Raw genomic sequence first — 27471 nt, 5'->3', positions numbered from 1 at the left:
AACCCTCGAAGAAACAGTTGATGTTTCTAGATGTTGGCAAAATTTTTGATCTTTTTTGGCAATTAATGTTAACAATTCCCTGTAATTGCCTCGAATGTCAGAGCCGTCGCCCTCAAAATGACCACGAAACGCTAATTCTTGTTTGGCCAAAAAACATACGGTATCTATTATAAGTGAGCTAAGGATATACCTATCTATTTTTTTTTTTGACAAACTCATTATGTTTAGCAATATTTGCTTTAAAAGCTTGGTTAAGAGAACTTTCGATTCTTGTTTTGCCAAACTGAATTAAATTGGGTATACATCTTACATGTGGGTAACAGAGAAATTTCATGTCTCTTTTTTAAAATTCTAAAACTATTTAAATCGTGAACCTGGTCCACCCATTTTTCTGTAGAAACCAGAAGACATGGCCAACAATACAGTCTATTTTTCTTGCAACCACACAACCAAGGATTTTCACTGTACCAACTAAATTTAAAATATCGAACTAGTTTTTTATTCCTTTTTTAAATTGTTTAAAATAGGTGTTTCATTTTCAATAATATCATTTTTTTTTCAATCAGAATTACTTTTCAAGTAGTTGATCGATTACGCAGCGACACTCATCCATGGTGAACTGCACGTACACTTTTTATAGGTACACTTCGCGTCAAAAAAAAACTGGTACAACTCTTATAACCGAAAATCGTGTTTTTCAAGTTGTGTAAGTTGATCTTGTCACAAGTGTCATTCCAATTTCTAGGGCAACGTTGCCAGTTCAACGAAAATATTATATCAAATTAGGTAAAAACCGGGCTGTGCGACAGACCGCATTTTTTAATATACTAAAAACTAAAACAATTGTAATTTTCCGTCATCTCAATTAAGTATCCATACATTGATTTGTGTTTTATTATAATTTATGAAAATATTTCAATTCACAAATAATGATAGATAATAAATATTGACATGACTTTAAATTATTATGTTTAATGTCAAATCGAGAGGTGTGATTGGTTTCTCATAAATTGTAGGACAAAACTGCATTAAGTTGTGTAGAACAAATAAAACACACTGGAAAAATTAAAAATTTAATTTGAAATTATTACAAAATGAATCACTTTTACAGTGAACAAGTGTGTAATTTAAATATATGTATTACACTTCGAAATATACATTTTAAACGTAATTTTTTGTATTTAGATTTAGTGCAATTCCGTTATCTTTGATGGCAACAACGAAGTGATTCACGAACAATAATTGTCAGTCTGAACACAGGTTTACATTGGGAAAAAAAGTGTACCAGTTTTATATGACGCGAAGTGTACTGTAACCAAATTTAAATCTGGTAACAGCACTACTGATATACACAGCGCGCTTACGCCCGCCAGTCTCTCCTTCAAAATTTTCAGACACTAGCCGGTCCCGAGCGAGCGACAACGAGATAACCATTCATTGTAACCACAAATGAGACCGGTAACAGAATATAATAAATTGCAACTGAGTCACATAAACTCGCCAATATGTTCGTGTGTCTACGAGTAGTTGGCTATTTACTGAATTAGGTACTATTACACATAATATAATAATTGATGGACAAATTATTAACAAATAATTAACAAAATTTTAAACCAAAAACTCCATAAGAAAGCCCTGAAATTAGTGTATCCACCACCACAGAAAGAACCCAGTACCTTCTGCTCTCTCACATATACTGGCAAGATAACAACAAAAATAGCCAGATACATAAGAAAGAAAGAAATGACACCAGCCTTCAGAACTAACAACAACTTAAGTAAAAATATTAAGAACAATAAAAGCCGAAAGAGAAAGCAACTACAGAATGGTGTGTACAAACTACCTTGTGGTGACTGTCCGAAAACTTACATCGGTCAAACTGGCAGAACCTTTTACAAACGGATAGCAGAACACAAAAGGGCTTTCAACAATAGAAAAACAGACACTTCTACATACGCACTTCACCTTCTAGATCATAATCATTCTTTCAATGAAGAGTTTCAAATTCTGCATATCCAAAATAAAGGCCTTAAGCTATCTTTTTTAGAATCTATGGAAATTAATAAATTGAAAAATACAGATATAATTCTGAATGACCAACTCGAGACAAACAGCTCCCCACTCCTCAACCTCTTCAGTTAAAGACTTAAAAAGGTAAACACATTGTAAACTATATCACTTGAGAAAGGCACTCTGCCGAAACAGCTGTAGTCACTTAGTTGTAATAAATTTTGTGGAAGTATAGAAAATAAACGTTTTCAGTGTTTTATTGTTACATAATATAATTATATATTTCTATTGGTAAAAATATAGATAAATGGAATTATTCATCATCATAAAATATTTATTTGCAAGATTTTTAACTGTTACCAATGGTAACAGTGGTTACATGGACGCTTCGCCAGTGCCTGCCAGATTCTCACTTCAGGGATGGAATTTGTAAATTGAATTCTCGTTGGAACAAGTGTATTGATGTTCTATAAAATTGTGTTTTTCTTATCGAACCGCAAAACTTATTGAACAACCTAGTATTAACCAAATTTTTTAAATATGTCATCGGGCGCCTAATTAAAATGTTCTGGTGACATGATGTCGCCTTGCCTAACTCCACGCCAATGTATTTTAGTTTGCTCAGTTTGTTCCATAAGCCTGACCGATGTTGTTGCTTTGTTATGTAGAGTAGATAGGTATACAGGGATACGCGCTCTAATAACCGGCAAAATAACGCAAAAGTTGGAAAACATAATACATTGCGAAACAAAAAGAGCTGAAAATAGTGGAGGTTGAAATTATCGTTATAAACGTATAATTAACATTACATTACATAGTTTCCCATCTTTAGACGTCTGTGACAGGAGTATTTTATAAAATTCTACTGTCACAGTGAGAGTTGTCATACTCCTCTGATACGTCTAAAGGTGGGAAACTAAGTAAAGTAATGTTAATTTTTACGTTTATATCAATAATTTCCACCTCCACTAGTTTTATTTCTTTTTATGTCACAACTTATAATTTTTTTCCATCTTTTGCGTTATTTTGCCGGTTATTAGCGCACTCATCACTGTATACAGTGATGAGCGCGATAATAACCAGCAAAATAGCACAAAAGATGGAAAACGTATTAAGTTGTGAGATTAAAAGCTGGGAAATTTGTGAGATTAAAAGCTGGGAAATACCACTGAATTTCTCAGCTCCACTAGTTTTATTTCTTTTTATCTCACAACTTAATATGTTTTCTATCTTTTGTGCCATTTTGCCGGTTATTAGCGCACTCATCACTGTAGACAGTGATGAGCGCGATAATAACCAGCAAAATAGCACAAAAGATGGAAAACGTATTAAGTTGTGAGATTAAAAGCTGGGAAATTTGTGAGATTAAAAGCTGGGAAATACCACTGAATTTCTCAGCTCCACTAGTTTTATTTCTTTTTATCTCACAACTTAATATGTTTTCTATCTTTTGTGCCATTTTGCCGGTTATTAGCGCGCTTATCACTGTATATCTATAATCTACTGCTCAATGGATGCTCTATTGTAGCGAATCCTTTTTCAAAATCCAAGCCATATTTTATTGAGCAATAAACACAGTGTATTACCTGGCAATCCCCCACAGTTTTAATTAGTTTGTACTTCAGTTCAAGACACCATGGTAAAAGGTAGGTTACAATTTCCCGTTTCTTTCCCATCTCTACATAGCTATCAGCGTTATTAGAGTTGGTTAGAAACGAGCGCTTGCAAAAAAACGAATATTTTTAAGGAAACTCATTTGAGAAAATTTCGTAATTTAGTTGAAACAAGGCGCTTTGCCACAGTTGAATTACTCGGAAGATATCAAATTAAACTTGTACCTGAGTTGAAGAGAAGTGTTGACTTTAATTTAACTATTATCATATTCTCGCAATACACAATGAATTTATGACTTAGACGGCGCTACGCAAATATTTCAATCTGAGTTTTATCTAAGTACTTGGCTTTAACTACTTGGGGCTATTAATTTTACGATGAAGTAATCCAAGGAATTAAAGGATAGTCGAGATATTCTTTGAAAAAACCAAAAAAAGTAGTCACAGATTATTAATTTGATTATTTTTATTAAGTTGCCAGTATCTAGAAAATTATTTAAATATTTGATGGATTCGACCGTTACTTGGTGAAAGTTAATTTTATCCAACAATAAAACACTGAAAATGTTTGTTTTCTATACTTCCAAAAAATTTATTATAACTATGTGACTACAGCTGTTTCGGCAGAGTACCTTTCTCAAGTGATTTAGATTTAGTTTACTATGTGTTTGCCTTTTTAAAGTCTTTAACTGAAGAGGTTGAGCAGTATGGAAACAAACAGCTGTAGTCACCTAGTTATAATAAATTTTGTGGAAGTATAGAAAACAAACGTTTTCAGTGTTTTATTGTTAGATTATTCAAATATGGCTATATACAATTTTTATTTCTTGATGGACCTGACACAGCCTAAATGGGAAACAAAACATGAGATAAACTTTATACAGGGCATTCATAAAGTGTGGAAACGGTCTATTATCTCATGACGTAATTATTTTCAGAGTTAAAGCTCTGACAGGTCGATGTTTATTTTTGACTGCTGCAGTAATCTTACAGGGAACGTAGAAGGAAAACGCTGACCAGGAAGAAGAAGGATTTCCTGGCTAAATAATCGTGGTGTTCAAACACAACAAACACCAATCTGTTTAGAGCAGCAGTGTGCATAAGACAGATTGCCATGGCGGTTGTCAACATCCGAAACGGATAGGCACTACCAGAAGAATCGCCATAAAAACAGTCAGGTTATAGAAATAAAATATATTAAATCTAAATCGGAGTTTATTAAAACATTAGAATAAGGTTATCTTTCGGTTTTTTTTCAAAAACAAATTTAAAGTTAAACTATTCTTAGAAATTTTCTTAAAACTAATTATATACAAAATGTAACAAACAACAAAAAAGACAACAAGAATTTCGATAATAAAGTAGGTAGCTCCCTTGTGTTGCTAATATTTACAAAAATTTAGATACTTAGATTTCATAATATCAACCACCTAGAACGAATAAAAATAATATTTATGTCATGATTGCGCTATTGATGTTTTTATCTTCAGATCTGACTTTATTGTCATCTAACTTTTCACTTGCATTTTCGACTTTGACATATTCCTCGATAGAGTTTGCTAAATTTTTTTCGAACTCAACCAGCGAAGGAGTAAGCGAAGATTCATTGCTATCAATATGTCTTGGTACAGTATTTTCGTTCTTGTCTTTGATTTGTTTATCGGCCATGCTGAATTTTTCTAAGATTTTTATTAAACTTGAGTGTTCAATTTTACTGTCTTCTTCTTTTGGTACGTGGCTGATAGGTTTTCTCATAACAGGTTCTTGTATGGGAGATGACGGAGGTGTGATACTGTGCGGCTGAGTAGCTGGAGTATTTGTGGATTTGATCAGTTCGTTATTTCTTTTACATGCTTCTTCTGCAGCTTCTCTGTTAATCTTTTTGACGAGAGACTCAGCTCGTCTAGGCTTGGGTTTAGGAGTTAATTTTTCTATTTCTTCTTCTGTTACGATCATGCCTTCTAGGCCTGCTAATACGGAATCATCATTAACAACTGGTTTCCTTGGTCTTGGTAAACTAGCATCTTTTGGATTATAATGTTCAATTAGTCCTAAGTCCCAGTCTTCTAAACCACCAAAGGAATCATCGCTTTCAATATCTGTTGGTGCTTTTCGCGGACGTAATTTCTTCAGTTGCTGTGGGAAAATGGATCCAAAACTTCGGCATCTTGTTATGTACGTATCCAACTTTCCCGTAGAGCCTGTTGCAGTCTTTTTGTGGTCTACTGGTAGAGATATTTCTGAAGGATGACCTTTTTTGTCCGTCTTTAGAGAGGATGGCCCTAAAACAAAAAGGGGATTTAGTAATAGTTCACAAATGATGAAATTATATGGAAACGATACATTAGATTCACGTAGAGACCCACGTCAGTAGGTATTCATGTTATTTACCTAGAATTAGATGTTATGAAATATTTGTATTTATTTATCATGTATGAATGATATCATAAATAGAGCAGAATTACAAAGGACTAGAAGAAAGACCAGAAACAGAAAATCCAGAGACATTAAATTACCAATACACAAAAAGGGAGACAAGAGAAACTGTAATAATTACCGAGGTATTACCATATCAAGTATCCCTGGGAATGTATTCGCAAGAATAATAGAGACAAGAATAAAAACCCAACTAGAAATAACTATGGAAAACACACAGAGTGGATTCAGGAAGGACAGAAGCACGCAAGACCTAATATTCACATTAAGACAAGTTCGAGTCGACAGACACATAATAGAAGCAATAAATGATATGTACAAAAATAATACAAATACATTAAGAACCAATAACGGGGAATCCAGAGAATTTACTACAAGTCAAGGCGTCAAACAGGAATGCGTGCTGAGTCCACTGCTATTCTCAGTGGTACTGGATAAAGCGATAAAGAAAGCCAAGGGAAGAATGAGAAAACTAACAATAGGTTACTGGCAAATGAAACGAACTCAATTATCGGAGCTACTATTTGCAGACGACATGGTATTGATAGCAGAAAACAGAGAAGACTTACTGAACAATCTTGAAATCCTAGAAGAAGAACTATCAAACATAAATATGAAAATTAATACCGAGAAAACAAAAACAATGATAATTTCAAATACGAGGAAGACACACGCAATAGAATTAGACGGGAAACAACTAGAGCAAGTGGAATATTTTAAATACCTAGGAGTAATAATCGAATCAAATGGCAAACAAGAGATGAAAATAAACGAGAGAATGGGACGAACAGGAAGCTTATTTAACGCTATGAAAACAATATTTTTGGGGAAAAAAGAGATACCGGAGAAAGTAAAAATGGCAGTCGTTAAATCAGTTGTTAGACCAACAATTATGTATAGCAGCGAAACATGGACATTGACGAGGAGACAAAAATCCAGAGTCAATGCTATGGAAATGAGGTTCCAGAGGAAAATAGCAAACAGAAAGAGGACAGACAAAATACGAAACGAAACAATTGGACAAAACCTAAAACTAGAACCAATCGCTGAAAAAATAGTGGAGGGACAACTTAGATGGTTCGGACACGTCTGTAGAATGTCGAACGAGAGGCTAACAAAACGAGTGTTCGAAACGAGAGTGCAGGGGAAAAATAAAAGAGAAAGACCAAGGGTTATGTGGGTAGATGAAATCAGGAAAGAAGTCGAGAAGAAGAGATTGACATTGGAAAGTGCAAGAAACCTAACGCAAGATCGGAAAGCATGGAGACTACAATGCCAAACTCAACTCCACCAGCCTTACACCTAAAGGTAGAAAGGCTTAGGACTAAATGAAAAAAAAATTTATTGTATTTATTTACCATTGATATTAAGTTCAAATTTAAGCCATAAGGTTTTCAATCGAGTTGACTAGAAAATTTTCTCGTATCTTTCAGATATCTACGGTATCCACAAGGATTGATCTCCAGGGGGAATATTTCTAATTTATCAAGCCATTGGTGACCTAGATGTTGGAGTCTATCCCAAAAATGTATATTTTTTGACATCGAGAGCAGTATCACGTTTTGAATTATCTCAATTTTTTTTTATTAAAACCCAGTTAGTTGTCTAGAAGGTTCATTGGAATGAGACCAGTATTATTAGATACGACAGTTTTTACCATCATCTGGATTGTGTCATCTGACATTCTTCATTGTCCTCTTATTGCTTTTTCAAGACAAGATATCTCTGTACTTGATTACACGCAGATTATGGTTTTAACATTAGATGTATGAGATCTGGTCTATTATGTGTCACTAATTAGTCTGTAAGCATAGTAGGGTGTCAAATCATTCTCAAGCATACCATGTAAAGATGGCTGGTTTAGATGAGTTTGAATTGTTTAACCATCTCTTAACGAATTATTTTTCCTACTGAGTTATTCCCTTCCTTATATTTAGTTGCATCAAATGCCCTTGGTAAAATGTTGGGTGGTTTCTTAAGCTTGAGACATCCATATCATCACTTAGAATTTTGCATCTAAGGATCTTTGACAAAATATTCTAAGTAATTTTTGAGTAGAATAAGCTAAATGACAAATAAAAAGGCAGGCTTCGGGAAAAGTTTTTCAACAGCGTCCACTCGACCGTCTTGAAGAATCCGAAAAACGAACAATTATCCTATTTATGAAACCTAAAACTCTCACACTCTCCAATGAATTTGAAGACAGTCGTTCTTGCAGCTAGAACAGGTGAAGGTGGCTACCACGCCACCACGTTCATCCGCTGAGATTATTTTGAACGATTACTGGCTTATAAAGGCATCTATCATCTTTTGCAGCCTATTTGCAGTTGGTTGCCCATTTGGCTAGTGTATCCGTAATTTAGTTAGTTTGAACCCCTACATACCAAGACAAGTAATTCACCACCTTGTTTTTTATCACTTCCTTTGTTTTATACTATAATATGTTCGCAATCAATATATTATATAGCCTATCAATATATCATTAGGTACCATCACCATCCGAGTATTCTAACAAACATATAGCTGCCTAACAACTTTTCTATGGGGAAAAACAACTTTTCTATTTTTTATTATCCATTACCCGATTATTGTAGTCACTAATATATTGCTGCAGCAGTGACCTACTGCTATTATGTCCTGCTGTTTTACCAATATCTAAAATATATTTTTAAGTCACAGAAAAAATGTATGTTTATGTGCTATAATCGTTCCAATTCGGCAAAGGTTCGAGAGGTCTATAGTTGGTAGTAAATTTATCACATGCCATATTGACTATATTTCTATTATCTACCATGCCGAGATTCCAACCATGTTCTGTTCTTTCAAAGGCTCTTAGAGTTTTCCGATCTATTTTTTGTTTATTATTTACCAGTTACTTTGGCGAGTAGTTGTTTTCCAGTACCTATTTAATATTTATTTATTCGCTTAAGATTTGTCACTTGTTTTCATTGAATGAGCTTGAAAAATTGTTGTTTCAAGTTTTGAAGCGTTGTGTGTATGTGCGAGCCCCTCTCAATACAGGGTGTTTCATTAACAATTGTCCATATAGTAACTAGAGAAACCTTAGCACAAAATACGAAGATTTAACCTAAAATACTTAAATAAAATGTGGTTCCTTACTGAGTTACAGGGTGTTTTATCTAAAAATTTAAAAACTATTCTTGCTCAGCATTTTAAAACTATTCGACGTATCCTTTTCATACTTGGCAGGAAGTATATGTACTGTACAGTCTACTAAAGTATGTTAAACAAACGTTTCTGGCTATTACCAGAGGCGTACGACGGGGGAAAGTGAATGGTTGACCCTTTCCAAATTGTACGCCACTGGCGAAATTGCTATTTTAGTTCAATTTTTGGATTCTCCAATACTTTATATGAAAATAATATATTCTTCATTCGTAACGATTGAGTCATTAGTTTTCGAGATCTTTGAAGTTAAAAATGAAACGACACTGTTATTTTGATTAATGTATTGTGTCGCTTTATTTTTAATTTCAAATATCTCGAAAGCTTATCATTTTATCGTTTACGTTATGAAAAGTATATTATTTACATAAAAAGTATTGCAAAATCAAAAAATTGCACTGAAATAGCAATTTCGTCAGTGGCGTAGAATTTGGGAAGGATTAACCAGTCACTATCCCCTGTCGTACGCTTCTGGTAGTAGCTAGAAACGTGTATTTAACTTAATTTAGTAGGGTGTACAGTGCCTACACTTCCTGCCAAGTATGATAAGGATACGCCAAATAGTTTTAAAGTACTGGGTACAAATAATTTTTAAATTTTAATCATATGAATATTGAATATATCATAAATTAATCAAAATAACTGTGCCGTTTCATATTTAACTTCAAATATCTCGAAAACTAAGGACTTTATCGTTACCAATGAAGAGTATATTGTTTAAGTAGAAAGTATGGAAGAATCTAAAAATGGCATTAAAAAATTAATTCCTTCAGTGGCGTAGAATTTGAGAAGGGTCAACCATTCACCATTCCCTGTCGTACGCCTCTGGTAGTAGCTAGAAACGTTTGTTTATCATCATTTAGTAGGGTGTCTAGTAGTCGCACTTTCTGCCAAGTATGAAAAGGATACGTCGAATAGTTTTAAAATGCTGAGCAAAAATAATTTTTAAATTTTTAGATAAAACACCCTGTAACTCAGTAAGGAACCACATTTTATTAAAGTGTTTTAGGTTAAATCTTCGTATTTTATGCTAAGGTCTCTCCAGTTACTATATGGACAATTGTTAATGAAACACACTGTATATGCATAATTATGAAGGTATTTTATAATTTTACATAATTAAACTTAATTTCCTGTATATAATTAGTTTCCATATGATGGGTAATTTAGACTTACACATGCACTTAAAATTGGTTGTAGACATTATCATATTAAATATCTTTGGCATATAATTAAACTGTTATCCTAGTATTTATTAAGTACCGTCGAATCTTCATATTAATTATTTGTTCGTCAGGGCTGTGTATTTCTCCACTATTATTTAATATATACCCCTAAAATTTCTTTCAAAATGCCCTCGAAAATATTGAGGAAGGAATAAAAATCAACGGAGAATACGTAAACAACTTAAAATATGCAAACGACACCGTTATTATTGCGGACAGTGCTCAAGGTTTGCAACAACTTTTGAATGTTATAACTAAAGTCCGGATTATAAGCATTTCTTTTTTTGCTTATAATTAGGATTTTTAGTAAAAATGCTTATTTTAAAGATATGTTGCCTATCTTTGATTGTTTTACTTCTTATGATAAACTATAGTTAAATGTCATGTATTTTTTTGTACTTCCTGTCTTAAGCAAAATTCTATGAAGTATACAGAGGTATAAAACTCTAATAATTCAATACACCATTAGAATTTTAATCGATTAGGCCTAGGAGATAAACGAGAAAACCCATCGTTATACCTGTCCATGTAATTATGTATATTAGTATATTGTCTATATTTTCTCTGGTTATATTTTTTATTGTTATTTTGCATAAGCAATAGAATCGTTTTTGTAATTTTGTTTATTGGATATATTCCTTAAAATGTCAAATTGGAATGTAAGTTTACTTTTCGGTTGACCCTCTTCTTCAAAATCAAAATAACTTTCAGGTGCCTACACCTTGCAAAAGGAGTAAGATTGAATAATCGTTAATAGTCCAATAATAACGTTATTACGCAAAAGTTGGTTTTCAAAATAACTCTATAATGATTAATCTATAGAAATGAGCCCAAAAAACAGAAAACGCATTTTAAGCAAAGGCTTAAACCAACTCCCGCAGGAGCTTAAAATTATTGGGTTTAAGCCTACACTTAAGCTTTAAATTGAAGTGGAAATACAGGCATCTAAGCTTAAGCTCAGGCTTAAAGTAAGCTTTGGCTTAAATGCGGTTGTAAATACTGGCCCTTAGTTTATTAGGTAGTTATCTTCATGTTTTTTAATAATTTTATCTTACCTTTATTATCATCTTTAAATTCGGAAACAGTCAACTTCAATTCATCGTAATTAGGAAGCGAATACACTGATAAAGTCTTTTTCCTTTTCAAGCTCTCTTTTCCGTCTCTTAAATTAATAAACTTGTCCGTTTTGTTATCATTTTTATCGTTTACATGGTTATGTTCATGGTGGTGGTGATGATGATGGTCCCTATTGAAACTGGCTTCATCGGCATCGCAAATCGGACATCTGTAGTCTATGGTCTTTTTGACAAACAGTGGTTCTTCTACTTCTGTTGGTGGTTTCGGAGGAGTAGCTTCTACTTGCTAAAAAAAGTAAAACCGTTTAAAGCAACTATATTTTATGTATAATTCATTAATCAAGACTAAGTAACAATTTAAAAAAAAATATTTATCAGGCTAGGATCGAGTCAGTATTAACGTATAAATTCAGAGGCGTGGATTATAGAAAACAAGACAAAAACTTTTTTAATTATAAACCAAACCTTAACGGAAAATATAGCTAGAAATTGGTAAATTACGCTTCGAAAAATCGATGGTAAGACATTGTGGGATAGAGCTAGAAGTGCAGATACACGACGAAGATGCAAAATGGACAACATTAATAACTGGGTGAAAAACAGAAGTATAGAATGGAACATAAGCCGAATGACAACAAATAGAGCATGCCGTCACGGCAAGAGACGGTTCCCCAAAAGGAAGACGATCAATGGAAATACTACGAAAAAGATGGAATGACAAATTACTGGAGGTACAGTGAAAAACAGACAGAGTCATGTCCATGTCTACATAAAAAGAAGAAGAAGAAGCAGAAGAAGAAGAAGAAGTCTTAGGCTATATCCGCGCCGGTGTATCGAGCTCAAATCTGCAATAACAAATGATCAGTTTAACATTTATTGATATCCGATGTGCCGTATAGTGTCTCCACCAAAAATAGCGTCACAAATGAGCATAATGAATCTTAGAATTTTTTCAAAAGTTCCCTAGATTTGGGGAAAAATATGTCAAAATGACTCGTTTTTGCAAAATGACCCGTATTTTATGTTAAAATGTTCCGTTTTTTATGTTAAAATGCTCCGTTTTCAGTAGACCTGGGAAAAATATTATTGTGAGGCAGAGTGCTCTTGACCCATTTACTATTATTTAGAAATTTTACTCATTGAAATATAGTCATGTCAGCATAAACCGAGAAATAATTATGGAAAAACTTGAATATATGGAACAAGATTTTAAACGATAGATAATGACAAAAGGCAAAAATAAAACATAGTCGTTTTAAGTATTAAAACAAAGTTAGGACAGTATGCGGCAAACAGGATAAGTTAGATGTAAAAATAGGAAAAGGAAATCGGAATAGAACAAGTAAAAAACTATCAATACCTTTTTAGGAATGTAGATATAATAAAATAGAAAAATATACACAGGATATAGGATACAAAAAGCTCAGAAGGTTCTGTCATGTAATAATTACAAAATTTTAGGAAAATAAAAACAGATGACGTGTCCAAATTAATATACTGTATATGTATACTGTATTAACTTTTGGACGTCAATAATTATGGGTATTAACAGAGAGGCAAAAAATCTTTCTTTGTACAGGCTGTATAAAAGGAGTAGAAGAGTCAAAGGCCAAAGGCGTAACTAAGATGGACAACATATGGAACACAACGATAAATGAAAAACCTACAGATAAAATCAACACTAGAATTTATTAAAAAACGACAATTTAGTTGGTGGGGTCATTTGTAAACAATCAGTGAAGGAAATTTGACAAGAAAAACTACAAAAGGGAGCGAAAAGAGGAAAATAACGACAAAGGATACTGAAAAAATCATAAAAGGCTTAGGTCTGGATCCCGCGTATGAAAAAAAAGTTGATTAATAGTAAGCTGAAAATTTGTTAATAGCTTAAGGGTGTCTAGTCGAATAAACTTTGATATGTGTGAACACTGGAACAGGGGTAGTTTTAATTGTGGAACAGGTTAAAAATTTGGAACGGTCACAGCACGAAAACGGCACATTTATTTTGTCCGACAGAACAGACTTAAACTCTTCGAACAGAGATTAAACTCTCATGCAAAAATCAGACTGCTATTTATCACCAAATGGGCGTTTTAATGAATGGAACATGTAGAATATGTCAAATGACAGGAATTATGACAGGTAATAAATAGCAGTCTGATTTTTTCATGAGAGTTTAATCTCTGTTCGGAGAGTTTAAGTCTGTTCTGTCGGACAAAATAAATGTGCCGTTTTCGTGCTGTGACCGTTCCAAATTTTTAACCTGTTCCACAATTAAAACTACCCCTGTTTCAGTGTTCCCATATATCAAAGTTTATTCGACTAGACACCCTTAAGCTATTAACAAATTTTCAGCTTGCTATTAATCAACTTTTTTTTCATACGCGGGATCCAGACCTAGCTCATAAATAGCTCACGTGGCTTGATTTAAAGAAACCTTTTATTCATTCGCTGGATTCAAAAGCAACAAAATTAAATATTTTTAGTTGAACATCCCAGCCTCTTATCTCTCAAACATCTCGTTGCGAATGAATCATAAATTATAAAATACCTAAATTTTTATTTGAGGTCTAGGGTCGATTTTTTTTTTCAAAACACAATTTTCAATTAAAGAAACTAAATTGTTTTGGTACGTTATAGACAAAATAAACTAATTATACGTATAATAAATCTTATCGGTTTTACTAATACTAGTGATTGGTCTCTATTATTTAATATAAATGCCAATATATTTAACGATGTCAACAAAATTCCTGTATGAGTAACTTCATTGCAAAAATTTTATTCTAGGAATGATTCACCATTGTTGATCTGATAAATATATTACTATATGATGTTTTTTTTTTCATTTTAAATCCCTATATTTTTAAAAATTGTACACCCTAGAATACACAACTATCTTGTGCAACAAAGAATTGACACACAATTTAGATTTAGAAATGCACTGGGAACGAGAGAAGCCCTGTTCGCCGTAAATGTACTTGTGCGAAGCTAGGACAAAAAATCCCCGAACAAATAATACCCAGACAAAAAATCCTCACAAAAAATGCCGGACAAATTATCCCCACAAATTATCCCTGGACAAAAATTCCGCGGACAAATTTTCCCCGGACAAAAAATCCTCACAAAAAATGCCGGTCAAATAATCCCCACAAATTATCCCTGGACAAAAAATCCCCGGACAAAAAATACCCGGACAAATAATCCCCGGACAAAAAATCCTCACAACAAATGCCGGACAAATAGTCCCCACAAAGTATCCCAGGATAAAAAATCCCCGGACAAAAAATCCCCGGACAAATAACATTTGAAGATAAAAAATCCTTACAAAAAATGCCGAACAAATAATCTTCACAAATTATGCCTGGACAAAAAATCCCCGGACAAATAATCTACGGACAAAAAATCCTCACAAAAAATCCCGAACAAATAATCCCCACAAATTTTTTTGGACAAAATATCCCCACAAAAAGCTGGGGCTCTCTGCTTTCTGCTTGAAAAGTCTGCTTTTTAACTACTGTTTCAAAACCTTTCAAAAGCTATGTCAAAACCCTGTGTTCTGCGTTTTCATTTGACACAACATTAAACATTCTTAATAGGCCAAAGCTTTGAATGAATGCATACAGATAATAGGCCGTGTTTTGAACATGTTATTCAAAGCAGAGTGAGCAAAAGATAAGCAAATAATTACAACTTGATTCCCACAGCCTTAGCTCATTCCCCATATCTACCACGATTTTTGAAAAAACACATTTTTTTGTCATGTAAAATTTGAAGTTTTCGGCATGGAATTGGAATTCGAAATTTGGTAAAATTTCGGGAAAACTTTTAAAGGGCTATTCGGCAGCAAATATTTCTTGGGGATTTTTTGTCCGGGATTTTTTGTGGGGATATTTTGTCCAAAAAAATTTGTGGGGAATATTTGTCCGGAATTGTTTGTGGGGATTTTTTGTCCGGGGAGTATTTGTCCGGGGATTTTTGTCTGGGGTTTTATGTCCAGGGATAATTTGGAGGGATTTTTTGTCCGGGGATTATTTGTCCGGACCCCCTATTTGATAAGCATACATCCGTTTATTTCCTCCTTCCAAATGTCACTATTAAAAGTGAAAAGGGGGAGGGGAATTTTGGTTTGGATTTAACATCGAACTGCTGGCATATGCGTACGACAACGATCTTATGATCATAAAAAATGTTATAAATTCATTTTTACCGATTTCTTTGACTGAAAGGCTTGCAGTCCAGTTTTTGCTACTGCTTCGATTTTCTCTCTTAAATTCTTCTTGTGTTTTCTTGGAGGAGGCGTGGGTGTTCCTTTATCGTTATTAAAAATGAGATTAAGTTTTGGATTGTGAAGGTGAATCGGATGGTCCTCGTTATCAGGTACTTCCAGATCAACTTCAGTCCAGTCGGAGGATTTCGAAAGGGGTTTTGTGGTTATTACATTGTTTTGTTTTTCGTTTGGAATCTTTTCCAATCTGTAAGAAATAAAAAAATTAAAATGAGTGTATTTGTTTATTCACATGATGTCCGCATTTTAAAATAGGTATATAAAACAGGAATAAAAAAGCGCTGAACGCCGTAAAAATGAGTGGCGCATACAATATTCCAGCTACAAAAGATCTGATATGAATATTACGTGGCGCGAAAATGTATTTTCATTTTAATGGAAAATAAAATTTTTAATTTTATTTTAAAAGATTTTTCCATATCATTTGTTCAATTTGAAGTAAAACGCGCCACAAAAGAGTAACTTTGATACAGTTTGAATTTTAAAACTCTTTTGTGGCGCGTTTACTTCAAATTTAGCAAATATTATGGAAAAATCTTTTAAAATAAAGCTAGAATTTTGTTTTGCATCAAAATGAAAATACATTTTCGCGCCACGTAATATTTATATCAGATCTTTTGTAGCTGGAATATTGTATGCGCCACTCATTTTTACGGCGATTAGCGGTTTTTATTCTTGTATCAGGAGTTTTTCAAAGTTATTTATAAATTAAATGTATGAAGTTGAATGCAATGTTTCTCGATTACACGTTAAGCTTTATAAATGGTCGCCTTTGTCACATTACTTCCCAAATGATCTAGTGTCCATCGAATGTACACTAGCTTTTTTTCTATTCGAAATAGATTGAAAAAAAATATTGGGATGGCCGGTAAATAAACTCAGATTGCCCGTTGCCAGATCAAATTTTACGGTAACCACTACAACTACATAAACCATTTCGGGAATAATCGTTAATTGGATTATACTTATTCCGGTGGGGATGTTGACGGAATAAATTGAATAAATGTAACAAAACGAACGGTAAATATTTTATTTATTTTGGTACAAAAAGGTATAGCGCTTGGGTTTCGGAAAAGGGGGAATTAATTGAAATGAATGTAATAAAACGAACGGTAAATATTTTATTTATTTTGGTACAGAAAGGTATTGCGCTTAGGTTTCGGAAAAGGGCCGAACGATTGGTGTGTGAATCGTTCACCAGCTGTGTCGTGACTAAAAAGAAAACCACAACGATAATCTGCTGATGTTTCTTCCCTCTGACCAGATGACAATAAATCATTTAGGTCTGGCGTATACTTTTGCAGTTTTAAGAAAACGCCCTTGAATGCATTAGTGAGTTGTTGACAAAATTGTCTGATATAGTACTTAATTTATGAGGGTGCAGTTTGTTACACCGCACAAACGAGAAACAGATGGTGAAGGATACATTCCGTTTTTATTTACACGTGAATTTTGAATGACTAACATCGTTTCGATTTTGAGAAATAATAATTAAAAATTAAGAAAAAAATAAAATTAGCAGAAATAGTAATTATAGCGTAATGCTATATACTTGTGTAGCTTAATACCTTCTAAACGGCTTAACCGATTTTGATCGCTAAACATATGTTTGAAACGTATGGACAAGTAGTATCTGATACATCTAAGGCCAAGTATGATAACTGAAGCTATTCAGGAATTATTGAGCTTGAAAAACTGTTTATTTCCATAGAGAATAGATTTGATCATACTTATGAAGCACATAACTCGTATACACCGTTAGATTCGTCTAGAGGCCTTCTACAAACGCTCAGTTATTGGCGCAATTCGTAGGTTGAAATTTTGAGTAATTGTCGGAAAACCAAAATTTTCAAAGTTTAGTTTTTCAGTTTTTCGGCTATACTGAGCTGCGTGTATATCTGATCGTAACGTCTTACAAACCATTTGAAATCTTAACTCAACACTATTGATTTGGTGTATTCGCGGTTCTCCTATCTCTTCTTGAACCGAAGATATAAGCTCCCAAAAAAGATGCCATTTTGTACCTACCAAGTCCTATAGCTGGCTTATTAGTGGTCAAAAGTCACAAACTACACCGGTTCTGAATCGGCCTGGCCCCCTCTTCAAACACAGAAAAAAAATTCAGATCGGTTTAACTTTTCCAGTCACATACATACATACATATCCACAAACATTTTCCCTTTTTTAAATAGAAATTGAGTCATATTTCTGAGCGCGGTAACTTTTGAATGGTATAACCGATTTTCAAAATTAGACATGCGTTGCAAAGGTAATGTTCAGTACTATTAGAAGCCGCAAAGGTCGGACTTAAATTTTCGAAGTTTTTGGGAGTTTTGCGGACGAGAACGAAAAACAGACCCTAAATAGGAAGGGCCTAAAATCCACACCCTTGGACCAAAATGGATGGTTGACATAGGAATAGGTGAATCTTTTCCTGAACTTTAAGATAGGAGTTGGCCCAATTTTCAATTCAGTCAGATTTAGAAAATCGAAAATTTCGTGTATATATAGTGTCGCGTGTAGGGGGGTGTGGGTGTGCGCCACTGGCGAGAACTGCCGTTCTCTGGTAATTGGAGTCATTACCAGTTTTAAATCAACCAAACTCAAAACTTACTGTTTAGCTAATCCATGTCGATTCAAGCATATTTAAGTAAAGATTTGACAAAAATATTAATTAACACTAAATAATTTGAATATCTGATGCTTTCTTTTTAAGGATATAGGCGCACAATGCCGCCTGTCAAAATTTTCAATGTGTTTTAAATGTATTCATTTTTTTCGAATCCTGAGAAAACTCATAAGTATTTTAGAAAAATTTAAAGGCAGAATGAAAGATAACATTATTACTGAGGCCCGAAAGTCCCTGAAAACTTCTATAGTGTTTATTTTAATAAGTTACAGGGGTGAAAAAGAAAATAGAAAATTTGGTGTGACATTTAATTTGAAATATCTCATTCAAAAGAAACTTTTTGGTTATTCTTGGGGACTATCGGCCCTCGGTAATAATGCAATCTTTCATGATGCGTTTAAATTTTTCATTAATATTTATTAGTTTTCTCAGGATTCGAAAAAAATAAATACATTTAAAACACATTGAACATTTTGACAGGTGACTTTTGCGCCTATGGTCTTAAATTGAAAAGTTGATACTTTTCTATATTGAAACAGAATGAATGATTTGTAAAATTTTATGTAATAGATGTGGCATTTAAAAAATAATTTAAATACATGTTTTTCGACTTTCAACAACTAATAAAGTATTCATCTGAAATATCAAAAAGTTTTGTACAGTTTATTTCAAAGGTAAGGTGAATTACAATGGTAGTGAAACTACACGAGAATACCAATCCCATACAAATTGGCAGAGGAGTAGGGGAGAGTCGGCTATTGGTGCGCACCTAAGGCAAATTCAGGATATTTCACAAGCTTGAAACATTTCAGTTTCCAAATTTTTTTAAGATATACTTCAAAGGCTTAGGTATATTGGTAGGGACCGCATTTAATGAATGTTTGAACAGTAGAAGAGTGAGAGGCGAAATTTTCAATTAGTGTAATTGCCCGACCTATTCGGCTAATGATGCGCATATGTCGGATAACTGTGCGCAATAATAGAACATAAAAATGACATTCAAAAATGTAGCTTATTGAACGTAAATATTAAAGGAACAAACAGATATACGGAAAAAGTTAAGAAATCAAGTTACAGATATTTAATCTAAGTATTGCAGAAGTCACAAATAATATATCCTTCTGGACTATCCTGTCGTATACACATGGAATGAGACCATTGACAATATATCGAACACTTGCACCATACCTCGTCTTTTTTGCTACCATCACCACAATACAAAGAAGTCATTTTTATATAACACGAGATCTTCCAACTCATCAGCATGGCATAGTCCACTTTCTAAAATAACTTCGGAGCTGTCATGTTCAAAAATTTTCCTTTTTGTTCCTTTTTTCAATTTCGTGGTTTTCTCATTGCCTCTTTCTCTACTTTGACGGTTGTTTAACGCCTATTTACGTTCTACGACGCAGCCACAAAACGTAAAAAATGCCTTTATATATCTTCCCGGCTAATGGTGCGCAATGCGCAGCATTAGACGACGTTACACTTCACCATATAACACAAAATTTGATAAAAACAAAAAATAATCGAGCAAAACTAACTGCATCAGTGTTTAAAATAGTAAATAAATAAAGGATATAAGTACTATTTAAACTATATTTCTGTCAAGAAAAAAAGTTATCGCTTATTTCTCAGTCACACAAACAATATCATACCACGCGAAAACATGTAAACGATAACTGCCAACCGGTAAAGTATCTCCCGATATTCGTTCTTGTCGGATAGAGATGGCAGTTGCTACTAGATGGCCCGACAATATAGTTTTTGCAATATTATTAAATAGGAGATTAGAGATTTTGATGCGCACAATTACCCGACGCGCTCCATTAGCCGACTCTCCCCTACGGCAGGGCAATATTATGTCACCTAAGCTGTTAATCACCGTTCTGGAATACGCCTTTAAAATGCTTGATTGGAGGGAGAAAGGTTTAAATATAGATGGACAAAATCTAACTAACTTTCGTTTCGCAGACGATGTAGTTCTACTGGCAGACAATGTACAGGATATTAGAATAATGTTGCAAGACCTTCAAGAAGTGTGCTCTCAGGATGGGTTAAAAATTATCATACCTTAGACAAAGCTAATGACAAACCTGGTCCCCAGTGAAAATATTGTCATTAACGACTGGAAAAGTACAAATATCTTGGTCATGAAATACGAATCACGAGAGACAGTCAAACGTGCGAATTGAAACGAAGAATTATAAGGCTGATTCTCACTGCCATGCAAGGCAAGTGCTCGGTATGGGCATATGGGCAAGGCATCGGCTCGGCAAGATACATTTTACTTAAAATCTTATGAACTTCACAGGATTAAATTCACGCTATTGCCAGGCACCGGCAAGCGACGGGCTTTGCATGCGACGTTCTTTTCGAAACAATCTTTGCCTAGCATGTGCCGTGAAGGTCACGACAGTGTGAATACCTTACCGGCAAGCAATCTGCAATATTGGTTATTTAAAATCAGTTTTATAAAGACGATAGAGAAAAGAAGTATTTTGTTTTTGAAGAGGTCCCTCATTATGCGCCAATGTTTCTTCTTCTTTTGGCATTATAACTCTGGATGGGTCTTTGCCTGTCTTTACCTTGCGTACTTTTTCTCCATTGTCTTATGTTCATGGTTTTCATGTCGTCTTCCACGTCATCCATCCCTCTCGTTCTGACCCTTTCTTTTTTTTTCGCCTTCCTATCGGCTTCCATTGTAATATTTTCTTTGTTGTTTATTAATTGTATTTTCTTTGCACATGTCCCAGCCATGACAGTCTTTGACTTTTTACAAATTGTACAATATCGTAACCTTCATTCAATTCATTAACCTCGTTGTTTCTACTGACTCTCCATGTGCCGTCTTCCTCTTGCACCGGGCCATATAATTTTCTCTCAAATGTACTAAGTTGAGCTCCATCAGTTGCTTTGGCTCGATATTATTGTATAATAATAATAATAATAATAATCCCTTTTCATCCTAAACCTAGTAAGCGAAATGGCACGTGCTGTACAAGAGTTTAATGGAACAAACCCACTTAGCAGACCACCGCTACCACGAATAAACTCTTGTAAGAGACTAGGTATGCTGTTACAAATTGTGAACACTGAAGTCCTACCCAATTATGTCGTAGAAGCCCACACATTAGAGTATCTGCACATGCTAATCTACTGTGCAGCAACAGCAATTGCTAATGTAATGGGCATTAAGGTCAGAACACGACAGGGTACTGATAACCGAAGGACTGGTAGCAGAATTGCACCCTGGGAAAAAAGACTGCTCGGAAAGATTGAATTGCTGCGTAGGGATATTGGTCAAGTCACAGAATATATACGAGGTGTAAGAAGTACAAGAGTCATCAGAAGAGCTGAAGAAATAATACGGAATACTGCAAGACACTCAAGATACGATCCAGAAAACAACACAGCTCAACAGTGCCTGGATACATTAAAACAAAGACTCTCAGTTTATTCAGGACGACTAAGAAGGTACAAAGTGAGTAACAACCGAAAATCCGACAATGCCCTTTTTGAGACTGCTGAGAAAGCGTTCTATCGAAAACTCAATTCCACCGTAGAAAATCTCGATAAGTCTTATCCAAGCCAAGAAGAAATCCATGACTTTTGGGGAAATCAACTTTTCACACCAGCTGCTCTTAACAACAATGCTGGATGGATAGAAGATACGACACAGAACTGCCAACACTACACTACTACTCTCTACGAACCCTTCACCACTGAAGAAGTCTCAAATATCATCAAAGAGCTTCATAACTGGAAAGCTCCTGGACCAGACGGAGTTCAAAACTTTTGGCTCAAGAAGTTTTGGAGTGCTCATGAATGCTTATCAACACTAATTAATTATGTTATTTCTAATCCGCAGGATATACCATCATTCCTAACTCAGGGAACCACTTATTTAATAGCGAAGGATCAAAATAACACCCAAGATCCAGCAAAATGCCGCCCAATTACTTGTCTTCCAACTTTGTATAAATTGGTCACATCCTGTGTAGCCCAGCGAATCTACCAACACTGTGCTCTGAACAATATCATAGAGCCTCAACAGAAAGGATGCGCTAAGGGTTCCATGGGTTGCAAAGAACAACTTATCATCGACTCAGTCATTTCTAATCAAGCATATTCCAAAAAGAGGAACATATTTACTGCTTTTATAGATTACAAGAAGGCCTTTGATTCAGTGCCGCATGAATGGCTTATAGATATATTGAGAATATATAAAGTCGATGATAATATAGTGACATTTTTACAACATATAATGACAGAGTGGAAAACTAGAATTCACCTTCAAATATCTGGTGAAAGTAACATCGAAACTGAAAATATCGCAATCAGCCGGGGCCTGTTTCAAGGAGATTCGTTGAGTCCTCTGTGGTTCTGTCTAGCTATGAACCCACTATCTCAGCTATTGAACTCCACAGATGCAGGTTTTAGCATCAAAAATAACAACAATGTGGTGGCGAAGCTTAATCATTTATTGTACATGGATGATTTGAAATTAATGGCTTCCACTCGAAACCAACTCGATGAGATGCTAAAAACTGTAGAAAATTTTTCTAATGATATTAGTATGCACTTCGGACTAGACAAGTGCCGTATTTTAAATATAGTCAGAGGAAAAGTACAGCCCGGAGGATTCGATATGCAAAATGGCCAGAACATCGAGGCCATGGGTGAAAACGATATTATGTATAAATATCTTGGAGTAAAGCAAGCGCGGAAGATTGACCATAAACAAATGAAAACAGAGATAACTACTGAGTTTATACGAAGGGTAAAACAGCTGCTTCGCTCACACCTTAACAGTAGAAATTTGTTTAAGGCACTAAACACCTACGCATGTTCCGCGCTTAGCTACTCATTTGGTATTGTTAAGTGGACAAAAACAGATATAGAAGCTCTACAGCGAAAAGTACGACCACACCTCACAAAGGCACAAAAACACCATCCTAAAAGTGCAGTAGAAAGAACAACATTACCACGGAATCTAGGAGGAAGATGACTTATGGATATAGGTGAGCAATTAGATAAACAAATTGCTAATTTAAGAACTTATTTTCAGATGCAGGCTGAGACATCTACTCTACATCGCGCTATCTGCGCAGTAGATGACACAACACAGATCAAACTGAGGGAACCAGAAATGCGCATAAACCACCTTACTAAAGACGAAAAAGTGCGCGCCTGGATGGGTAAACCTCTGCACGGGCGACGTCCCAATGAGGTCAGCCAAGATTATGTCGACAATATAGCGTCGAACTACTGGTTGACATCAGGAAAGATGTTCCCTGAAACGGAGGGTTCGTTACTGGCCATTCAGGATCAGGTTATACCAACCAGAAATTACCTGAAATATATCATCAAAGACCCTCAGGTTCAAAACGACAGATGCCGATATGGATGTCAAGCCCAAGAAACCATCCAACATCTTACAGGGGGCTGCCAGGCATTTGCTGCAACTGAATACAAGGAACGGCATGATGCAGTGGGAAAAATCCTTCATCAAGAGATAGCTATCAAGCTGGGACTTCTCCAAACAGACCATCACCCGTATTATCAATACGTCCCTGAGAGTATGCTTGAGGATGGCAACTACAAGCTATACTGGGACCGCACTGTGCTCACAGACCAAACAGTAGCACATAATAGACCAGATCTCGTACTAATTAATAAATTAACAAGACAAACAACACTAATTGATGTGGCGATACCTAACAACAATAATCTACGTAGTAAATTTACTGAAAAGATCTCCAAATACAGAGATCTAGAAATTCAAATACGAAAGCAATGGAGAATGGAAAGTACCCAGACGATACCGATTATTATTTCTACTACTGGAGTCATTCCGAAGACCCTCCTCGAAAGCATAAAAAAGCTGGGTCTGAAAGAACATCTTTATAAGACCATGCAGAAAGCTATACTACTCGCGACGGCCAGATGCGTACGAAAATTTTTGAGAGATACACCTGCATTCCAAGTCACCTAGGGCTCGATAACACGGAAAGAGTCCCACCAGAGCTCAATCCTTTTGATACCGTAGGTATCTGGGATGAGTCAATTTTCCCCTTAGAGGGAGTGTGAGCCGTATGGCTAAATCTGGATCCCTTTTCATCATTGCTCAGGTTTCACAACCATTACGGTCTAATCAATGTTCTGTAGATAGTTATTTTGGTTCTATTGTCTAATAATTTCGGTGTCATCAATCTTTTAATAACATACCCCTCTGGAAATACGTGCATTAATTTCGATCCTTACGGAATTCTTCTGATTTCTGTACCCAGATATGTGAAGGCATCCACACGTTCAAGAGTATAGTTGTCTATTGTGATAATTTTCATTGTCAGGTGTTCTTTTGACGGTCATGCAATTCGTTTTTGCTTCGTTTATTTAAAGCTCCCTTTTTCATGCTTCAGGATCAATGTTTTTGAACGCTTCAGTTAGTCGTGTAGTGTAGAACTACATCGTCTGCATATGCAGTAATTTGTACTGTATTGGTGTTTCATTGGTTTTTCTGATAAGTGACTCAAGAACTAGGTTGAATATTATGGTTCAATATGCAGCCATAAGTTGTTAAATTCATCCACTGTCATTCGGTTATATTTAAAAAAATTTGTCTAATCGTCTAAAAGTTCGGAGTGTAAGGTTGCAAATTATCCTTCTTTTGTGTATTTAGCATTTTAAGCACCCAACAACGTCTTTGTCTATTTCTGCAATATTTGTTTCCATTTACTGTTTCTTCGTCTAATATTAGAGCAATTTTTATTAACGTTTAATTTCAACATTGTTCACTACACAAAGCAACCAACACGCGGCAAGTCTTTCGCAGTGTGAAAACTCCGAAAACCTTGCCCGTGCCTTGCCGTTACCGGTCCGGTTCTTTGTACGTCTAATGAGAATCAGGCTTATCCTCTCATGCTGGGCCGCATACGGTAAACTCAGGGACGTATTCAACAGAGATCTTCCAATCTGCTTGAAACGGAAAGTCTTTAACCAATGCGTTTTGCCGGTTATGACCTATGCTGCTGAAACTCCAATAACATTGGGTGCGTTCGGACGACCATAGCGGCTGGCTGTCAGCAGAAATCGGCTGAGTGGTTGTATCCAGCCGGGATAGGGAAAGCTTAGTAAATCTCTCAGCGGCTGGCTTCCAGCGGTGACGTCTGACAGCTACTGCTGGCTCAGCTGTCCAGCCGCTGTGGTCGTTCGAACGCACCCATTAACAACCGCATCTGCTAGGAAGCTAAGAATTGCTCAACGTAAAATGGAAAGGTCGATTTGGTGTGTCATTGCGGGACCGTACAGATGTTGTATATCAGGTAGCTAAACTTAATGGATTTATGTTTTCCCAGAACCAATGATACAGTAGACTAACATCAAGAGCGGCATATTAATGGGTATGTTCGCCACATGTCAATAGTTTAGCCGACATAAATATTACTTAATAATTATTACTTTTTAAAAAAGGGCAGATGGTAATAAATTGGGATGTCAATAAAAAAAATTAATGGAACTGGTCCGGTCATGTGGCCCGTCTGACAGATGGGAGATGGACAAAGAAGTTGTTCGAGTGGAGACCAACAGCCGATAAAAGAAGTAGAGGAAGACCACCCAGGCGATGGACGGACGATATAAAAAGAATTACCACAATTTGGATTCAAAGTGCCTAGGATAGAAGACAGTGGACGGAAATAGGGGAGACCTATATCTAGCAGTGGATGCAAAGGGCTGATTGATGATCGTGATTTCAGAGGTTGTCTAAAATCGGTACACTGGTTTACGAATTTTTTTAATTAAAAGAGGGTTCAATTCTTTTTATTTTGTTAATGTAAATAATTTATTAATCTGTTATTGTAGTTTTTTTTGTACAGTTTCAATATAGTGGATATTTTTTCAATCACTAACAATGCTCCTGAATTATTCTGCTTTGTAATTACTCCCGTATTAAGTTTCAATCATCATCAAAAACTGAATTGATCACCTTGATTTTTTCATATTCAAATTTCAGTATATTCGGTACCAGCTGCAATGAAATTGTGTTGAGTTGCAAATTAAAAAAAGTGCTGATAAATCGCGGTTTGTCTGTAGACCAATAATAATTATTGTTATATCGGGAATCGGGATATAATGTCTACTTGGATACAATTTCAAAATTTCAGCAAATTGCTAAATTTTTTGCATTGTTTATGAATAGTAAAATATAGAGAACCCTATTTTTAGAATATAAGTTAGAATACATAGATTTATAGTCTTAAATTATAAATATTTACTCTGCCAAATTAGGTCCACTCTAACGATTAAATTTTAAAAATTCAGACCTGCATGGTTGACGTAATTTTAAATCGAAGCTTTTATAGTTACATTGTATTAATTTTTATTTATAGTCAAACGAAAAATCATCACGACACGTGAAATAGATAGAAGAGTCAATTTACTCAACAAGGAGAGTCCGTTAAACAAATGAAAATATTTCATTTAATAATTATAAAACCAAACTTTATATTTCTAACCTTTTATTTATATCATACGTGTTCGGAATATTTCATAATTTTTATTAGAATATTGTACCTATTATAATGGAATAGTGGTTGATATTCACCAAAATATTTTGCTAATTAATATTTTTTTACCTTTATTATGGCATTTGGATTGAATTATCAAATATGACAACGTCTGTGCGACGTTGCCAATTTTTGTCATAAGTTTAATTTATGTTTGGCGTTATTCTGACAAAACGGCAGTGTTTTCTATTATTGATTTCACAAACGATGTGGAGTTAATCCAATATTATAATTAAGAGGAAACAGTAGCGATCAACAGGTAGCGAAAACGCGTTCTAAGATTGCGGCTGTAATTTTGAATATTTTTTTGAGATATTTGGCACACGTATTCATAATATAATAAAGAATGGCGGTACAGAGCCCAATTTGAAAAATATATTAATATGTGGAAATTACTCTGTAATTAAATACAATATTAAAAAAACGAGCCTGTACCG

The 27471-nt window shown here is 34.8% G+C and overlaps 1 protein-coding gene across 2 annotated transcripts in view; it reads right to left on the bottom strand.

Moving 5' to 3' along the window:
- Nucleotides 1-4820: 4820 nt before the first annotated feature.
- Nucleotides 4821-27471, bottom strand: part of LOC126890389 (uncharacterized) — a 161235-nt gene continuing 138584 nt past the window's right edge. For both annotated transcript variants that reach the window (XM_050659284.1, XM_050659283.1), the window contains exons 3-5: nt 15758-16022; nt 11527-11833; nt 4821-5905 (exon numbers count right to left, since the gene is read on the bottom strand). In XM_050659284.1, the coding sequence (XP_050515241.1) occupies nt 5076-5905; nt 11527-11833; nt 15758-16022 (1402 nt within the window). In that variant the 3' untranslated portion in view covers nt 4821-5075. The remainder of the gene's footprint in view (nt 5906-11526; nt 11834-15757; nt 16023-27471) is intronic.

This window comes from Diabrotica virgifera, chromosome 8, assembly GCF_917563875.1.
Source record: "Diabrotica virgifera virgifera chromosome 8, PGI_DIABVI_V3a".
In the NCBI taxonomy this organism is placed as follows: Eukaryota; Metazoa; Arthropoda; class Insecta; order Coleoptera; family Chrysomelidae; genus Diabrotica; species Diabrotica virgifera.
The sequence above is the reverse complement of the archived record's forward strand: the minus strand, read 5'-3'. Positions and strand labels throughout refer to the sequence as shown.